Source organism: Pinus tabuliformis, chromosome 5_1, assembly GCF_031772625.1.
Source record: "Pinus tabuliformis cultivar Carrire ecotype Pingquan chromosome 5_1, CPIR1, whole genome shotgun sequence".
Taxonomy (NCBI): Eukaryota; Viridiplantae; Streptophyta; class Pinopsida; order Pinales; family Pinaceae; genus Pinus; species Pinus tabuliformis.
In genome coordinates, this window is record NC_142305.1 from 450,263,920 (window position 1) to 450,278,050 (window position 14,131).

The 14,131-nt window shown below is 37.7% G+C and overlaps 1 protein-coding gene across 2 annotated transcripts in view; it reads right to left on the reverse strand.

Moving 5' to 3' along the window:
- The window catches only part of LOC149165431 (uncharacterized), a 127,924-nt gene extending 115,405 nt beyond the window's left edge, over positions 1-12,519 (reverse strand). The window contains exon 1 of one of the 2 annotated variants that reach the window (XM_089432304.1): positions 11,898-12,519. In XM_089432304.1, the coding sequence (XP_089288430.1) occupies positions 11,898-11,993 (96 nt within the window). In that variant the 5' untranslated portion in view covers positions 11,994-12,519. The remainder of the gene's footprint in view (positions 1-11,897) is intronic. The other variant, XM_089432305.1, reaches the window with a different exon arrangement.
- Positions 12,520-14,131: the final 1,612 nt, after the last annotated feature.

Below are 14,131 nucleotides of genomic sequence, written 5' to 3' on the forward strand. Positions count from 1 at the left end.
TAGAGGGTGAAGGGTCATAAGTACATTTGTTATTCACAAGTCTTTTGATGTTGGAACTGGTGCTCTGGATAAGGGTCGAGAGTCTGTAAATGAAGAGCTTGTACCTGGTATTCTTTGATCTTCCACAAACAAGGCTTCATTGAACCTCTTCTCTCCTTGCAAAGATGGTTAATAGATGAACCTTCCAAAAACAAACCCTTGCTCTTCCTATGATTCCTGTGCACGAGGTTATAGAGACATGTTGAGATCACTGAGATTTCTTAGGCCGTAGATATAACACGTTTCTTCTCAAACCTGAAAGAGGATCAATATTGTTGCAAAATGTACTTGGTGCCTCAGGATTACTGTAGGAAGAGAATCTTCGTAAGATGATAAGATCAAGAGATGTCGGAAGACTGATGCTATAGAATGACTTTTACAAATATCGCTTGTGATGAGACGCTTACTCTGCTAACCAAATTGACAATCGCTTGTGATGAGACGCCTCAGGATTACTGTAGGAAGAGAATCTTCGTAAGATGATAAGATCAAGAGATGTCGGAAGACTGATGCTATAGAATGACTTTTACAAATATCTCCTTAATCTTTGAGAACAATCTTAGATCAATTTCAAGACTGATTTCCCAACTGGACCAGTGACATCAAATCTGACAGATGACTTACAAGAATTTGATCTCTGAAGTGGCCACTGAATTCATTAATCAGAACCATACGATATTAACTTCAATGAGTCATCAAACCCTTACGCATAACATACTGGAGCTGAACCTTTGTGCAATGATTGAGACTGTCTGTCCTTGACAGAGATTGCAAACATTGTCATACTTAGGGTGACAGATGACATCTGAATCAATCTCAAAAATGGATTACATCAGGAGCTCAACTTCACTTCTCCAGAACTGGACCAGATTTAGCTTAAATTCTTAGGCCGAAAATACTCCACAAGACAGCTTTATGAGCAAGACTTTATTGAATTGAATATGACTCAGAAATGCTGCAAGCCTGCAATAAAAACATACATGACTATAATACTTCTGATCCTTCATCAATACATGGCAAGTTATGTTGAACCAAAATTGATACATGATGCCAAAAGGGGTCATCCAATCAGTACAGTCATTTGAGATATATTATAGTGCCAGGGCAGACAAGACCAATCATTATACTATATAGCTTCTTGTAATAATCAACATTGATACCATTGAGATGTGGATCATATCAATATAAAGGAGTTGGATAAAAAGCATGTAGTTGTGCATATTCAAGACTGTCATAAGGGAGGGAATAGCTCTACCACAGAGATGCAAAGAGATATCTATAGTGCAAGCCATAGTCCAGAAGAGAGTGCGAGATCCTGAGGTAAACGACCCATAGATCTGAAACAGATGCGAGCTATTGTTCATAAAGATTGGTCACTGATATGAATTTGAATCACTATAGCATTGCTTTCTTTGATAAGATGCTCAGCCTTGAATGACAATTTGACATGCTCCTCAGACTTCTGGCACAGAGATCATGGGAACTAGTCCTTTACATATTGGACTGTAATTGAGTCTCTGATTAGGGCTATCAAAATTAAAGGGTTTCTCCCTCTGCTTCCATTCTTTCTGATTTGAAGATTTCGAGACCCTCTTCTTTTATAGTCAGAGCAAATGTGCATTCCAAAGTCTATAGAGTCTTGTCAACAAAGTTCTTCCAGTGATTGCTTTCTTTTTCACTCTTGCTTGGGCTTGTCCTCTCCTACCTCTAATACCATGTTAATTTTAGGTTAACATGTTCTTTGCTTAAGACAGTTACTTCAAAAATCCATATAGCCCATTTTTCAATCCATTATATTTCCATTAGCAATCACTTAAATCATTTTGACAGTAACTGAAGAAAGAAGATAGACAAAAAATGTTGAAGGCAGGCCAAGACAAGAGAACACAAGAATATGGCTCAAGCCAGGGAAAAACCCCAAGATGGGGAAAACCCTTGATCAATTCTTATTATTATTATCAAATGTTCAGCAGAGAGAGAGCAGTACAATAATACTACGTGCCCTCAATCATAGATGCACTTCTGAAGCTGACAAGATATACCTTCTCAGGTTGGTGACATACTGTAGAAGAAGCTTGGACTGGTTAGAGCTACTTCCAGTCTATCAAGGAGCTGCTATCATCTGTCAAATCAGGTCAACCATCCAACTAGCATTCAAGGCTACATATATACATTAGATCTTAGGTTGTAGAATATTGTTGTTGCTAGTTACTCCCAGTTAGGGCATGTGGCACACACCTTGACGCCAATCTGCCTTCACCAAAACAGGTCTGCAGTCTACCTAGGCAGGTATTTACCCTCACGCACCACTGTTCAGCAACACAATACATGCGGCCTGCCTGAGAAGAATGTACGGCCCACTTAAGAGAGGGTTTTCATATCATAAGAAATACATCTAACCTATGTCACAAGGTTTGTCAAACTTTAACCCTGAAGTTCGAATTTTGGCGAACCTTAAAAAAAATTTGAGGTTTGGCGAACCTCAAAGCCCTTGACCAAGTCCATAGATCAAAACTCATAACTTCATGTCATAACTCAAGCTTGTAATTTATCCTTGCAGTTTCCATGTCCGTGATGGCGTTTTTGATGTTTACTGATGTTGGTTGCTTACTATTCTATCATATAATTCATTTTAAATTAATATATGTATATATAGACGAACCTAATAGCGAACCTCATCAAAAAATTCGAACTCAAACCGAACCTAATCATTGACGAACCTGAACTCAAACCTGAACCATGTGACATTGCATCTAACCACCCCAGCTCTGCCCTTATGCCTGCGATCAACCTCAGGGATAACTCGTACCTGTAATGAAGTTAAACATGCTCAGATCAGTTCATAAATAAGCCCAGACTTACCTCTAAGAAGCTCAGCCTTCTGCCTAGGGGACTCAGCCCATCAAACAACCCTGCACAGACGTCAACCAATCCGTTCTTCCTTTGCTAGAGACACCTTCCTTTTGCAGCTATTTCAGAGAGAAGCAAATGTGTGATTGATGTTTCAATTAAGGTTGGAGGACACTTCCTTTTATAGGATTTGGAGAGGGGTTCCATTTAATTAATTTACCCCAAGCCGACCTTGACAATTTGCACTTGTGAGGGCTTAATTTCAAAAACATATTTTTCCTTGTCCAAATTTGATGATCTTTAGGTTGATTTTGGTCCTCTCAAAAAGGGGAATTCAACGCCACAATTATCTTCTTCAAAGGAGCTGCCCAAAAAAGAATTTGGCCCTAATTTCCAATTTTAACAAATGGAGTGGAGGATACATCAACTGGATGTAAAGACTGTCTTCATTAATAAGGTAATTGACGAAAAGGTGTATATTGAGTAGCCTTGGGACTTTGAGGTGCATGGGAGGGAGTCCCATGTATATTGATTGAAGAAGGCCTTATATAGACTTAAGCCTATAAGATAGATGGATACCTACTTACTATGTACTTGTTGATGGTGAGCCACTCATCTTGGTCCTCTATGTTAATTATCTCTTCTTGACGAGATCGAAGAGGCTCATTGGGAAGTGCAAGGAGGACCTTGCTTTGGAGTTTTAGATGAAGGACATTAAATTGATGCACTACCTCTTGTGATTAGAGGTGCCGCAGCAACCAAGAGATATTTTCCTAGGGCAAGGCAAGTATGTAGTTGAGATTTTAAGGAGGTTTAGGATGGAAGATTGCAAACCGATGTCTACACCTATAATCACCAAATTGAGAAAACTAAGTGCTTCTAACGTTGAGTTGGTGGATCCCACTTTATACAGACCGTTGATTGGGCCATTGATGTATCCAGTTAACAAGGTTGGATATATGCTTTACAGTTTATACACTCAACCAAATCATGGTGGATTTGAGGAAGGTTCATTGGGTGGCAGTGAAGAATATGTTGAGGTGCCTTCGAGGTAGAATGGACTTTAGACTAAGATATGTCAAAGTTGGTGGGTGGAGTTATAGGGGTAAACAGATTTGGATAGGTCAAGGAGTGCAATGGACAAGAAATCTACTTTTGGATGTTGTTTCAGCTTGGGATCAATCATCATCTTATGGTATAAAAAGAAGCAACACGCAATGGCACTTAGCTAGGCAAAGAATGAGTACATGGTAGCAAGTTTGGCGAGTTGTGAAGCCATATGGCTTCAGCAAATGCTCACAAGATTATTTGGTCTTGAGATGGGGCCAACTATGATTCACTGTGACAATCAGAGTTGCATTAAGCTCTTTGAGAATCCAATGTTTCATAATTGGTCCAAGCATATAGAGATCGGATGCCACTTCATCAAAGGCAGGGTCCAGAAAGGTGTTGCGAGATTGCAGTGCATCTCAACAGAGGAGCAGTTAGCAAATATTCTCACCAAGCCGTTGCTGAATGGGAAGTTTGTGTTTTACAGAGACAAGCTAAGGATGGTGGAAATCCCTTCCTTGCTAGAAGGGAGTGTTGATTTTGTAGTAGCCTTGAAAGGTGTTCTACATTGACTTTGTGTCTTAGCATGTAGAAGATATTTGATTGTCTCTTTACGTGCTTGCTTGGTAGAGTAACTGATTTTATGATTTCTTTCCTAAGATTAACTTAGGAAAAGTATAATAATTAATCTAATTACTCATTATGGATTATTAGGCCAAAGTTCCAAAGATAAATAATAAAATTATTTAGTGACTTAGTAACAATATCAAACATTGATCTCAAGTGAGGCTAAGGATTTAATCCTAGCCAATGATCACTTAGGAGATTAGGGTTAGGAATTTTGGCTTAATGAAATTATAAAATAAGCATAAGGGAGAGATGAAGACACAATTGTGGAGGAAGAATTTTTCTCTAAAGCAAGAGGTTTGACTAAAGTGAAAAGAAGTGAGGAGAAGTGTCATAGGAATTTCAGGAGAAATTCAAGGAGGTTGTGTTCAAGAAAAAGGGGGACCGAGTTGCTAAAGAAGAGGGTAGAATTAGCCAGGGAGGTCAATTTCTCTAGTGTGCAAGTGTCGTACAAAGGCCAAATTCTTTGAGGTCAATTTTCCTAGTGGGTTCAAGTTTCCAGGTACCCAACAACTATATTTTTCTATATATTCTCTATGGGTCTAACCCATAATTTTCTAGAGAAATTTAATGAAGATTGAGTTGGGTGTAAACTTGTTGTTTTGGTGTGATTGATCTCTTCATTTTATTTCCACTGCATTTTTTAGTTAATATACTAATGTATTTATTTTTCGGCAAATTCAGAAATATTTAAGATAAATAATTTTTGGAGTTTTAATAAATTGTTGAAGTAATATAAATTAGATCTAGTATGAGAAAATTAACTCTCTCTTTATAAGACTATATGAATCAGTTTTGTTATGGCTCAATCAAAGTCAAACAAGGTTGCCTCTTCAAGATTTATATTTATGAGTTTGAGTCTTTCCTACGTGAGCATACCTAGGAGGGGGATGGTTGTCTCCTACACCAGGCGTTGAATTCGCTCCTCCTTTCTGCGGATGACTTGGTCTTGTTGGCTTCTTCTCCTAAGGGATTACAGAGACAGATCGATGCAATGTCGAGCTTTTGTGATCCTTGACAATTGACAGTCAACCTGAGTAAAACCAAGGTTCTAGGCATGCATCGAAGAAACCTCTTACAAACTTACATTTCTACTATCAAGGCAATGAGATTGAGATCACCATGCTTACACCTACTTGGGATTACAATTCATAGGACCTAGTTTTGGTATGCGAGAGGCACTCCAGCCTCGACTTAATAAAGGATAGCATTCCCTAGCCATAATTGAGAGACAATGTTTTCAAAGTCAATTTTAGGACATCTCGTTCAAACTTTACAACATGGAGGCACTTATAGGTCCCATAATTCTCGATGTCCACCCATTTCGCCTCAAGATCATTTTTCATTTAGTTTCTTTCCTTCATAGAGTCCAGTCTTTCAGAGACTCAGACACTGGAGAGAGAGGTATCCATATTTTGCTCTTTTCTCATTGAAGGCTCTTGCCTTAAATCCCCCCTCATCAAAATGGGCTCGGGGTTGGTTCTCAAAGGTTTCTCAGCTTCTCCAGTCACTAACAATCTCCCTAAAGCGTCTCCCCCATTCAGTTTCTCCGTCAATGCATCGAGCCACCTCTTGTCGACTCAACAAGTATTGAACTAGGCCATTAGAGAGATACCTACAGATTGTACATCCAAGTCACTTAGACTCTGAATAGAGATGAACCACCATATACCTCAACAGGTTAGGATCTGCAATTGTGTCACCTACAAGAGCCAAGACAAAGATGCACCTCATTTTTAGGTGTCTCCTATACTATGAGATCAGAGGACGCTAACACTGTCTATATCGAGATTCGAGTGGCTCCCTCTCTACCTTCTTCAATTACCAAGACCAATGATGCCTAGCTCTTCATTATGGAGATTTTCAGCCAGACTCTGGGATGACTAGGACAATCACTTCATACATTCATGTGGATTCGTCAAACTAGGGTCACAAGAGACAGGCAAAGGTTCAAAGTAGCCTTCGGATGGACAGATACCATTGATACCAGTTCGACAATGTCAAACCATACATAAGCTTGCAGGTTCTCAAAGCACCAAAGGGACCAACTCAACATCAAGGCACCCCTGACACATCTGACTACCTCCCAGTCCCATAAAAGCAGCGAGAGACTTATCAGAGTTTCTTCTTTTCAACCTTTAATGCTAGGAGTATCCCTCACTCATACACCTCCCATAGGATCATACAACCAGATCCATTGTTGGCCCTAGGAGACTTCGAAAACAAACCTATAACCAATTTGCTTCCCTCTCTATTGTCAGACCTTACCATATCACTCACTCATTCCTTTTTAGCAAGCCATTATTATTTTGTATCGCGTCGCAGTCTCTTATACACACTACCACTGGTTTCTTTCTCTCTGCATGTTATTTTTAGCATTTCTTTAGGAGATGTGTTTGCACTCCCACATTGTAGTCATACTGACTATACTCTTCTTCATTGCCATGGACCTAGTTATGATGTCATCTGTTGGACATTAATAAATTCATTTGGACATCTTGACTTGTACTTGTTCTCTCTCTCTTGGAGTCACTAGGTTTTCTTAATCTTCTTGGAGTAGCTTGGTCAAGAGTTAGGCTTATCACTTGGAGGCTTGAGACTAAGGTTTTGCGATAAAATCCTAGGGTATCCTTAATGGAGAGGCAGAGAAAAGGGAGTCTTGCCTAGGATATGTTGGAGTAATCCTTGCATAGTGGAGCTCCTTGGTTGAGCTAGGTTGAGAAGGCTACATAGTATGTACATGTACTTCTTCTATAAATAAGGTTTTCAGCTGTCCAAAACTTGTGCATCTCACTAATATGATTTTCAGCCATATATGATATTCATGTAATGTTACTTATAGCCATATATATCATGATGATTTGACATAAGTAAAAAGACAAGTGATTTGACATCTTCATTAGAGAATCTAAGGCTTATTTTAAAGCTGCTATGCCTGCTGTTATAACTGCTGTAAAAGAAAATTTCCAAATTTTGTTTTGATGGGATAAGTTGTCCTAGAGGGCTGAAATTTATATGATTTGTTTTATATATTTTCTAAAATGAAATACTGTGCTCTTTCCACTGCTGTTTTACACTCTTTCATAACAGCCAAAAGGCTGAACTTCACAAGGTTAAGATTTGGGAAAGCTTTAGTAAATTTTCTGTTTTGCATTGAAATTCATGGGAGGAAAATTTCAACATGTTATAAAAGCTTGTTGTGGCTTAAATAACAGTAAGAAGAAGCTTGTATTTCAAGTGAAGCTTATGCCCAGGAGAAGTGCCTCTAGAGTAAGAGGAAGCTTTGTCTTTCATCTGGATATTACATAAGGAAAGTGTTGGCCTTGTTGAGGTTGTTAGGTGTGATACCCTAGGTTGCTTGAGATGAGCACTTACACTTGTGCAAGGTTTTGATGGGTTTCTCTCGTGATGAGAGATGATGAATCCACTACATTGATGGTTGTTATGGATGTATTTTCAACATGTGCGATGCCTAGGAGGACTTGTGACAAGTGTTTGATTTGTTGCGTCAGGGGGTAGATCTATGCGATTATTCACTAGATGCCATTGTTTTTCACCTATGTTAGGTGGAGGATCTTCTTCATATTGCAAATTTTAAGGACAAATATGGCCATGGTCTCTTGTTTGTCTTCTAACATTACATCAGTCTATAGTTGGATGGTATGTAGACAATGGAGCTTTAAGACATATGACATATGGCAAGTGTTTATTCAATAGAATCCAGGACCAATAGGGAGGAATGAGCATGGTGCTCAATGATGATGAAACTTTTCCTGTAAGAGGCGTTGTCTCTATTTATTTTCATATGCCTCCAAGAGATGTTCTTGAGCTAAGTGATACAATGGAGAGTTGTATTTGAGGGACAGCAGTAGTATACACCATCAATGACTGTAGTCTGGCTAGTTCAGCGATTTTGACTGGAAGTGTGAGAGAAGATGGCCTTTACAAATTACTTGTCAATCCAATAGCACTTGAACATTCCAATAAGAGGCTAGATGAGCCTTCTAGCTTTAAGGAGGCCCATACATGGTGGGATGCCATGGAGTCAAATTCAAAACCTATTATGGATGTTGTGATAGCATCTTTTGTTGATGGATACAATGATACTTCTACAACTTGCAAGATCAATATTTGGGCATAGTGGTAGACTGTGGCATGCAAAGATGCAATATTTGATGAGGATGTGAGATCTTCCAATTCATAGGATTCTCCTTTGGTGATCGATGTGAGAGAGAGAGAAGGTGGTCATTCTACAAACTAATTCAAAGACTCAAGATGAGTCAAATTCGAAGTGAGTTAAGGTGAGATTATGATTGGACATGCCCTCATCTTCTACTTTAGAACATAGAAAGCCAAGATGGCTTACCCAAACATTGCAGGAGCCTCAAAAGCATACCAGAGCACCCAAACCTTCAGTGAAAGTGAGTATACCTCCTAGGAGATATGTTAGTTATTGCATTGCTTTCTTTCATCCATTCACCTTTTACTTCTTCAGTTGAGGAGAGGTACAATACCTTGAGGGAGGATGATCCTAAGATTGATTATGGGTTAGCCACTAATAAGAGTGTTGTAGAGCGCAAGGACAAGGTTGATGGACTCTTTGTAAAAGAGTTGCCCATGGATTGTCTCAAACAAATGGAATTGCCCACAAATTCTCTCCATTTGAGCAAGTTAACCTGGTTCAAGTCGTTTTAGTTGTCAGAGAATTTGATGTGCATGATACGGATTTTTATGTTGGCATGTTGATGACCTTGCATAGGTTGTTACCCATACCATGTGCTTTTTGTTCTAATATCGAGGAGTTGGTTTATGTAGATTTCTATCTTTGGACCTTTGATTGATGTGATACACTTCCCTTGAATCTTGCATGGAGATGTACTCTTCTCAAATGTTAGGAGATCGTGATCCGCTGTCCATTGGTTTTGGCCCATAATATTGATCTTAAGGATAATGGAATTTGGCAAGTTGCTTTTGTTCCAAGGTTATATTGCTTCATATTAACAAGTGAGTACTATTCTTTGCATTAAGAGGTTGTGATAGCATGGGTGATAGTTTGTTCATAGATAATAGTTATTGATTCGAGGAGCATAGTTGATAAGTAGCAAGTTTTGTGAAGTTGAGTATTGACTCAATATTATTCCCTCGGAAGTTGGAATTCTCTTAACAAATTGGTAGATAGCACAAGATTGCTTAGATTCTTGTTTGGAAAGTTTAAGTTGGCTTGATGATGCCCAAGCTACAACAATGTTCTTGCAAGGGACTTGGAGTACATGCCTTGAAGGATTGATGGAGTTCATGGAGGCTTTTAATGGTGACATGTGGACTAACCTTGTGTATCTATATCATCTTGGAGCTTCTTACCTCTAAGGGGAGAGTCCTTTCATCATCAGGACCATACTCTTCTTCAAGTGATTCACTAGAGTTCTTGAGGAAACCCTAGGAGAAACTATGGACAGGATAGAGGTTGTCTTGATTTGGAGTTCGCTCTTGTGACTAGGGTTTAGACTTGTGGAGGAGATATTGGTGACGATGAGATGTTGAGATGTGACCTTGGAGGATTATGCACTAGGATTTCTTGCCTTCGAGGATGTGTTGGAATGATTTTTGCATAGTGGAGCCCCTTGGTTGAGCTACATTTTTCTTATTTTTCCTAGCTAGGGTTTTGGAAAGATAGTGGACTTGTACTAACCTTGAGATAAGGCTATGGCAAGTACATGTGCTTCTCGGGCATATAAATGAAGTTTCCACCTGTCCAAAACTTTATTCATTTTCCAGATTTGATTTTCTGGACAGGTATTCTTCATGTATTGCTATTTATAGCTATATATGTCTTCATGATAGAACATAAGTAAAAGGGCAATCATTAAGTGATTTAACCTGTTTTGCTGCTGCTATACCTGTTGTTCTATAGCTGTGATAACTGCCATAAAAGTGAATTTTTAGATGTGATTTATATGGGATAAGTTGCTCCAGAACTTTGATTTTCTCCCGGGCTTGCCTAGAAGTCTGGGCTGTTTAAAAAGTGAAATATTGTAATATTTCCATTGTTGTTTATTGCATAACAGCCCTAACTCTGAAAATTTACAGAGTTAAAATCCAGGAAACCTCTAGTCAAAGAGATGAAATTTTGCAGTGACACAGCATGTTCATATGCTGGTCTATGTTTGTTCGACTACAGTTTTCAATGCTTTTGTGGAGTTACAATGGTGTGACGGCATTCTAGGGTTTTTGCTTGCCAATATTCATGATGATTTCAAATTCAGTGGCGACTCAACAAGGTGAGGTGTGGGCATGTGCACATTTTTTACCCTCACGGAACATGATTCAAGGCATTCACTTGGAAGGGTTTGACCTTTTGCATGTACATGGAGAAACGCTACAATGGCTTTTGTGTTTTTCCCTGTAATCTCCACATAGTCGACGATGCCCTACCGCACCCCAGCTAGAGGAGCCACATTTAAAAGAGCGCCATTTACAATAAAGACAGACACCATTCAACAAAGCTATAAAAAAATTGAAATATTCACAGACTACACTAGGAAAAACTGAAGACCGAACATCTACTATAACTCAACATAACATATACCCACATCAAAAAAGATCTAGGCTCCACACTTACTGGCCATTCACATTCCCACCATTCATTTGGGAGGTCCGCACTGGCTGCTTAAAAATTTTCAATCATCACTGTCAAAAGAGAGGTTGCAGATTTGTACTATGGAACAAGAGATGACATGCATTGGCAATTCGAGGCAGAAAACGTGATCACAGAAAACCCCACAACAATGCCACAAACAAACAAGTTGGTGCAGATTGTGAACACGTGACTGTTCAATTTATGTACCAATCCTTAACTAGATCAATATACCATTCTGATAACGGCAATCCAATAGTCCAGTCTCTTTTGTTTCTCGTAATGTTGAGAACAACAATTCACATTGGCATAATTGGATGTTTGGACATAAGCATATTGTTTCGCACTAAGTGGTGCTTTGGCTTTTGGACTGCCGCATTTTGCTAGTAGAAATCTGCTTTCACGGCCCATTTTTTAAATTGAATGTTATATTAAATACTGTGCCATATTTTATATTAATAATAATCAAAACAAGCATAGTTACAAGAGCAGTATTTACCCAAAAAAGAGAACCGTCGTCTTTCTACAACACTTGCTAAAATTACCCTAAATTAATTTTGCACTTGTCGAGTTCCTGTAAATTCATCTACCATGTGATCTATCCAGGTAGAAAATGCAATTGACCCATTAAGCCAAAACAATACTCACTTATATTCAATGCATTTACAGAATTGACATTAAATTAACCAGAAACTACCTGTATATATAGCAGAATAACAGCCAGGGATTGCACTCTATCGTAGTCGCGAAACCACGCACTAATATGTGCCCATGCTGATGATGCACACAGCATGTTCTGCGCTCTCTTTCGTCCAGACAAAACTTTAAAACGGAAAAATCCCGCCAATGAAGACAATTGAATCGATAGACCCCAAACCCTCCTAAAACGGAACCTTCAGCAAATGCTCTGGGATTGATTTTGAATTGCGCCGGAGCCGAAATGGGACCGGAATGCGGGCAGATCGCGACAAGAGATGACCCGGGCAGCTGCATGGAGGCGAAAATCCACCGAGATTTGCATCGGAGGCTAGATTTTCGATCTCGTTTTCTTGGCCGGGAAAATATAAAGTTTTTAAGCCCCTTCAGCTCTGCTCCGCTCCGCTCTTACCTATCCCGAGATATTAAAAAAACACTGTAGAAATAGGCCGGGAGAATATAAATGAGGGCGGGAGGTGCCACTCGGCCCCGCATGTCCAGAGTAGATCCTATTTTCATTTGCATATTCTACTTACTCTTGTTTATATAATATAAATTAATGTTCACAGGGGAGACGAAAAGGTGTTCGTTCAGTCTTCCTGGCATTTAGGCGGCACGGAGAAATATGAAGCGATATGGATTGTTTGGGAGGAAGTGGGAGACGTAACGTTTAAAAACATTAAAAAATAAATAAAAATAAAAATAAAAAAATCAGGACAATGTATCATTTAACTTTTATATTTGTGTGTTTAGTTATATATATGCATATTTTGTTGGATATCATGTTTGTCTTTTCAATACGAAACATCTATGTCAATTTTTTATTTAAAAAAAGCTTTGTTGGAGGAAACTCGTAGGTATACGAGGTCTATGTTGATTCTTCAATAAAAGCTTTGACCTAGGAAGCTTATAGATATATTGTAATTTTTAAGTGTTATACGTTGGATGTTATTTAATATGTGAATGTTTAAATTTAAAATAAAATAAGGTTGTATAGTTGGTGTTTTATGTCGTTTAGTTTAATTTAGTTATTAATTTATTTTGTATTGTTATGATGTTATTAGTTTTAGTTAAATGTAATAATTATTTAAAAAATTGGTAAAAAATAGTGTTGTTGTCATGTTGTTTTTTTGCAAGATGTTATATAATAATTTCGTTTTTCTTTTTAATGTGTAATTTATGGAGCCTATTGGTTCAAGAATTTTCGATGTAAACTTTTTTCTTTTTATAGCTTTTGTATGGTGGTGTTCATGTATTTTCTCCTTGCAATTTTGTTTATATAATGTTTTATTTAAATATATATAGATATTCTAATTGTGGATAAAGTGTCCATTTAATAATAATCATGATTTTGGAGGAGTTTCATTAGATTTCTTTCATGCAATTTACTCAAATCTTGGAATATTAAAAATGTAGAAAACATAGACATGGAATCATTTAAACCAATGGAGATGACACTCATATGTAAGTTAATCCAAATAATAGCCCCTCGAAGAAATGAAGAAGCTACACGATTCTAGCAACTCTTGCTAAAAAAGGGAACCATTCACTTCATTTGAAATACAGGTAGTCAAACAATTGGTTTTGCTATAGCCTTCACTAGTCACATCATTTGACTAAATGGAAAGATGTTAAAAAGAAGAGACTTTGAGAACATTCAATATCACCAACTAGAAGAATTAATCGTAGTGGACATATCTTTTTCTAAGTATGAAATTGGTGAAGTCAAACCATGGAACCTAGATCATCAAGTTGTGATAAGATATTATAACTTGTTAAAAATGACACACTTATCATTAGATCTCATATTGATATTTTAGTAAGTAAAAATAAAGACAAAAATAATAATTGAAAAACAAATTAAGACCATATAAAATAGTTAATTGTGCATCTAAACTCTCTTTTTAGAATTATAATTCATTTTGTTTTTATTTATAAATAGATTAACATGACTCCCTTTTTCCATAGAAAGAAAGAAATAAAATTATATATATTTCAAGGCTGAAACTAAAATACAATCTTCAAAATGTATGATGATAGAGTAACTAGAAAATGGAGTTATAGCCAACTCGCCATTTCACTTAAGCAACATTCATACTACACATGTAACTTAACCACAACACATAGATTAGCACATGTCCAAAGACTAGACTATCTTTAAGACTAACATAATTACATATAAATACCCACCCACATACACATTTAAAAATCAAAGAAATGTCAAATCCTTGAGGA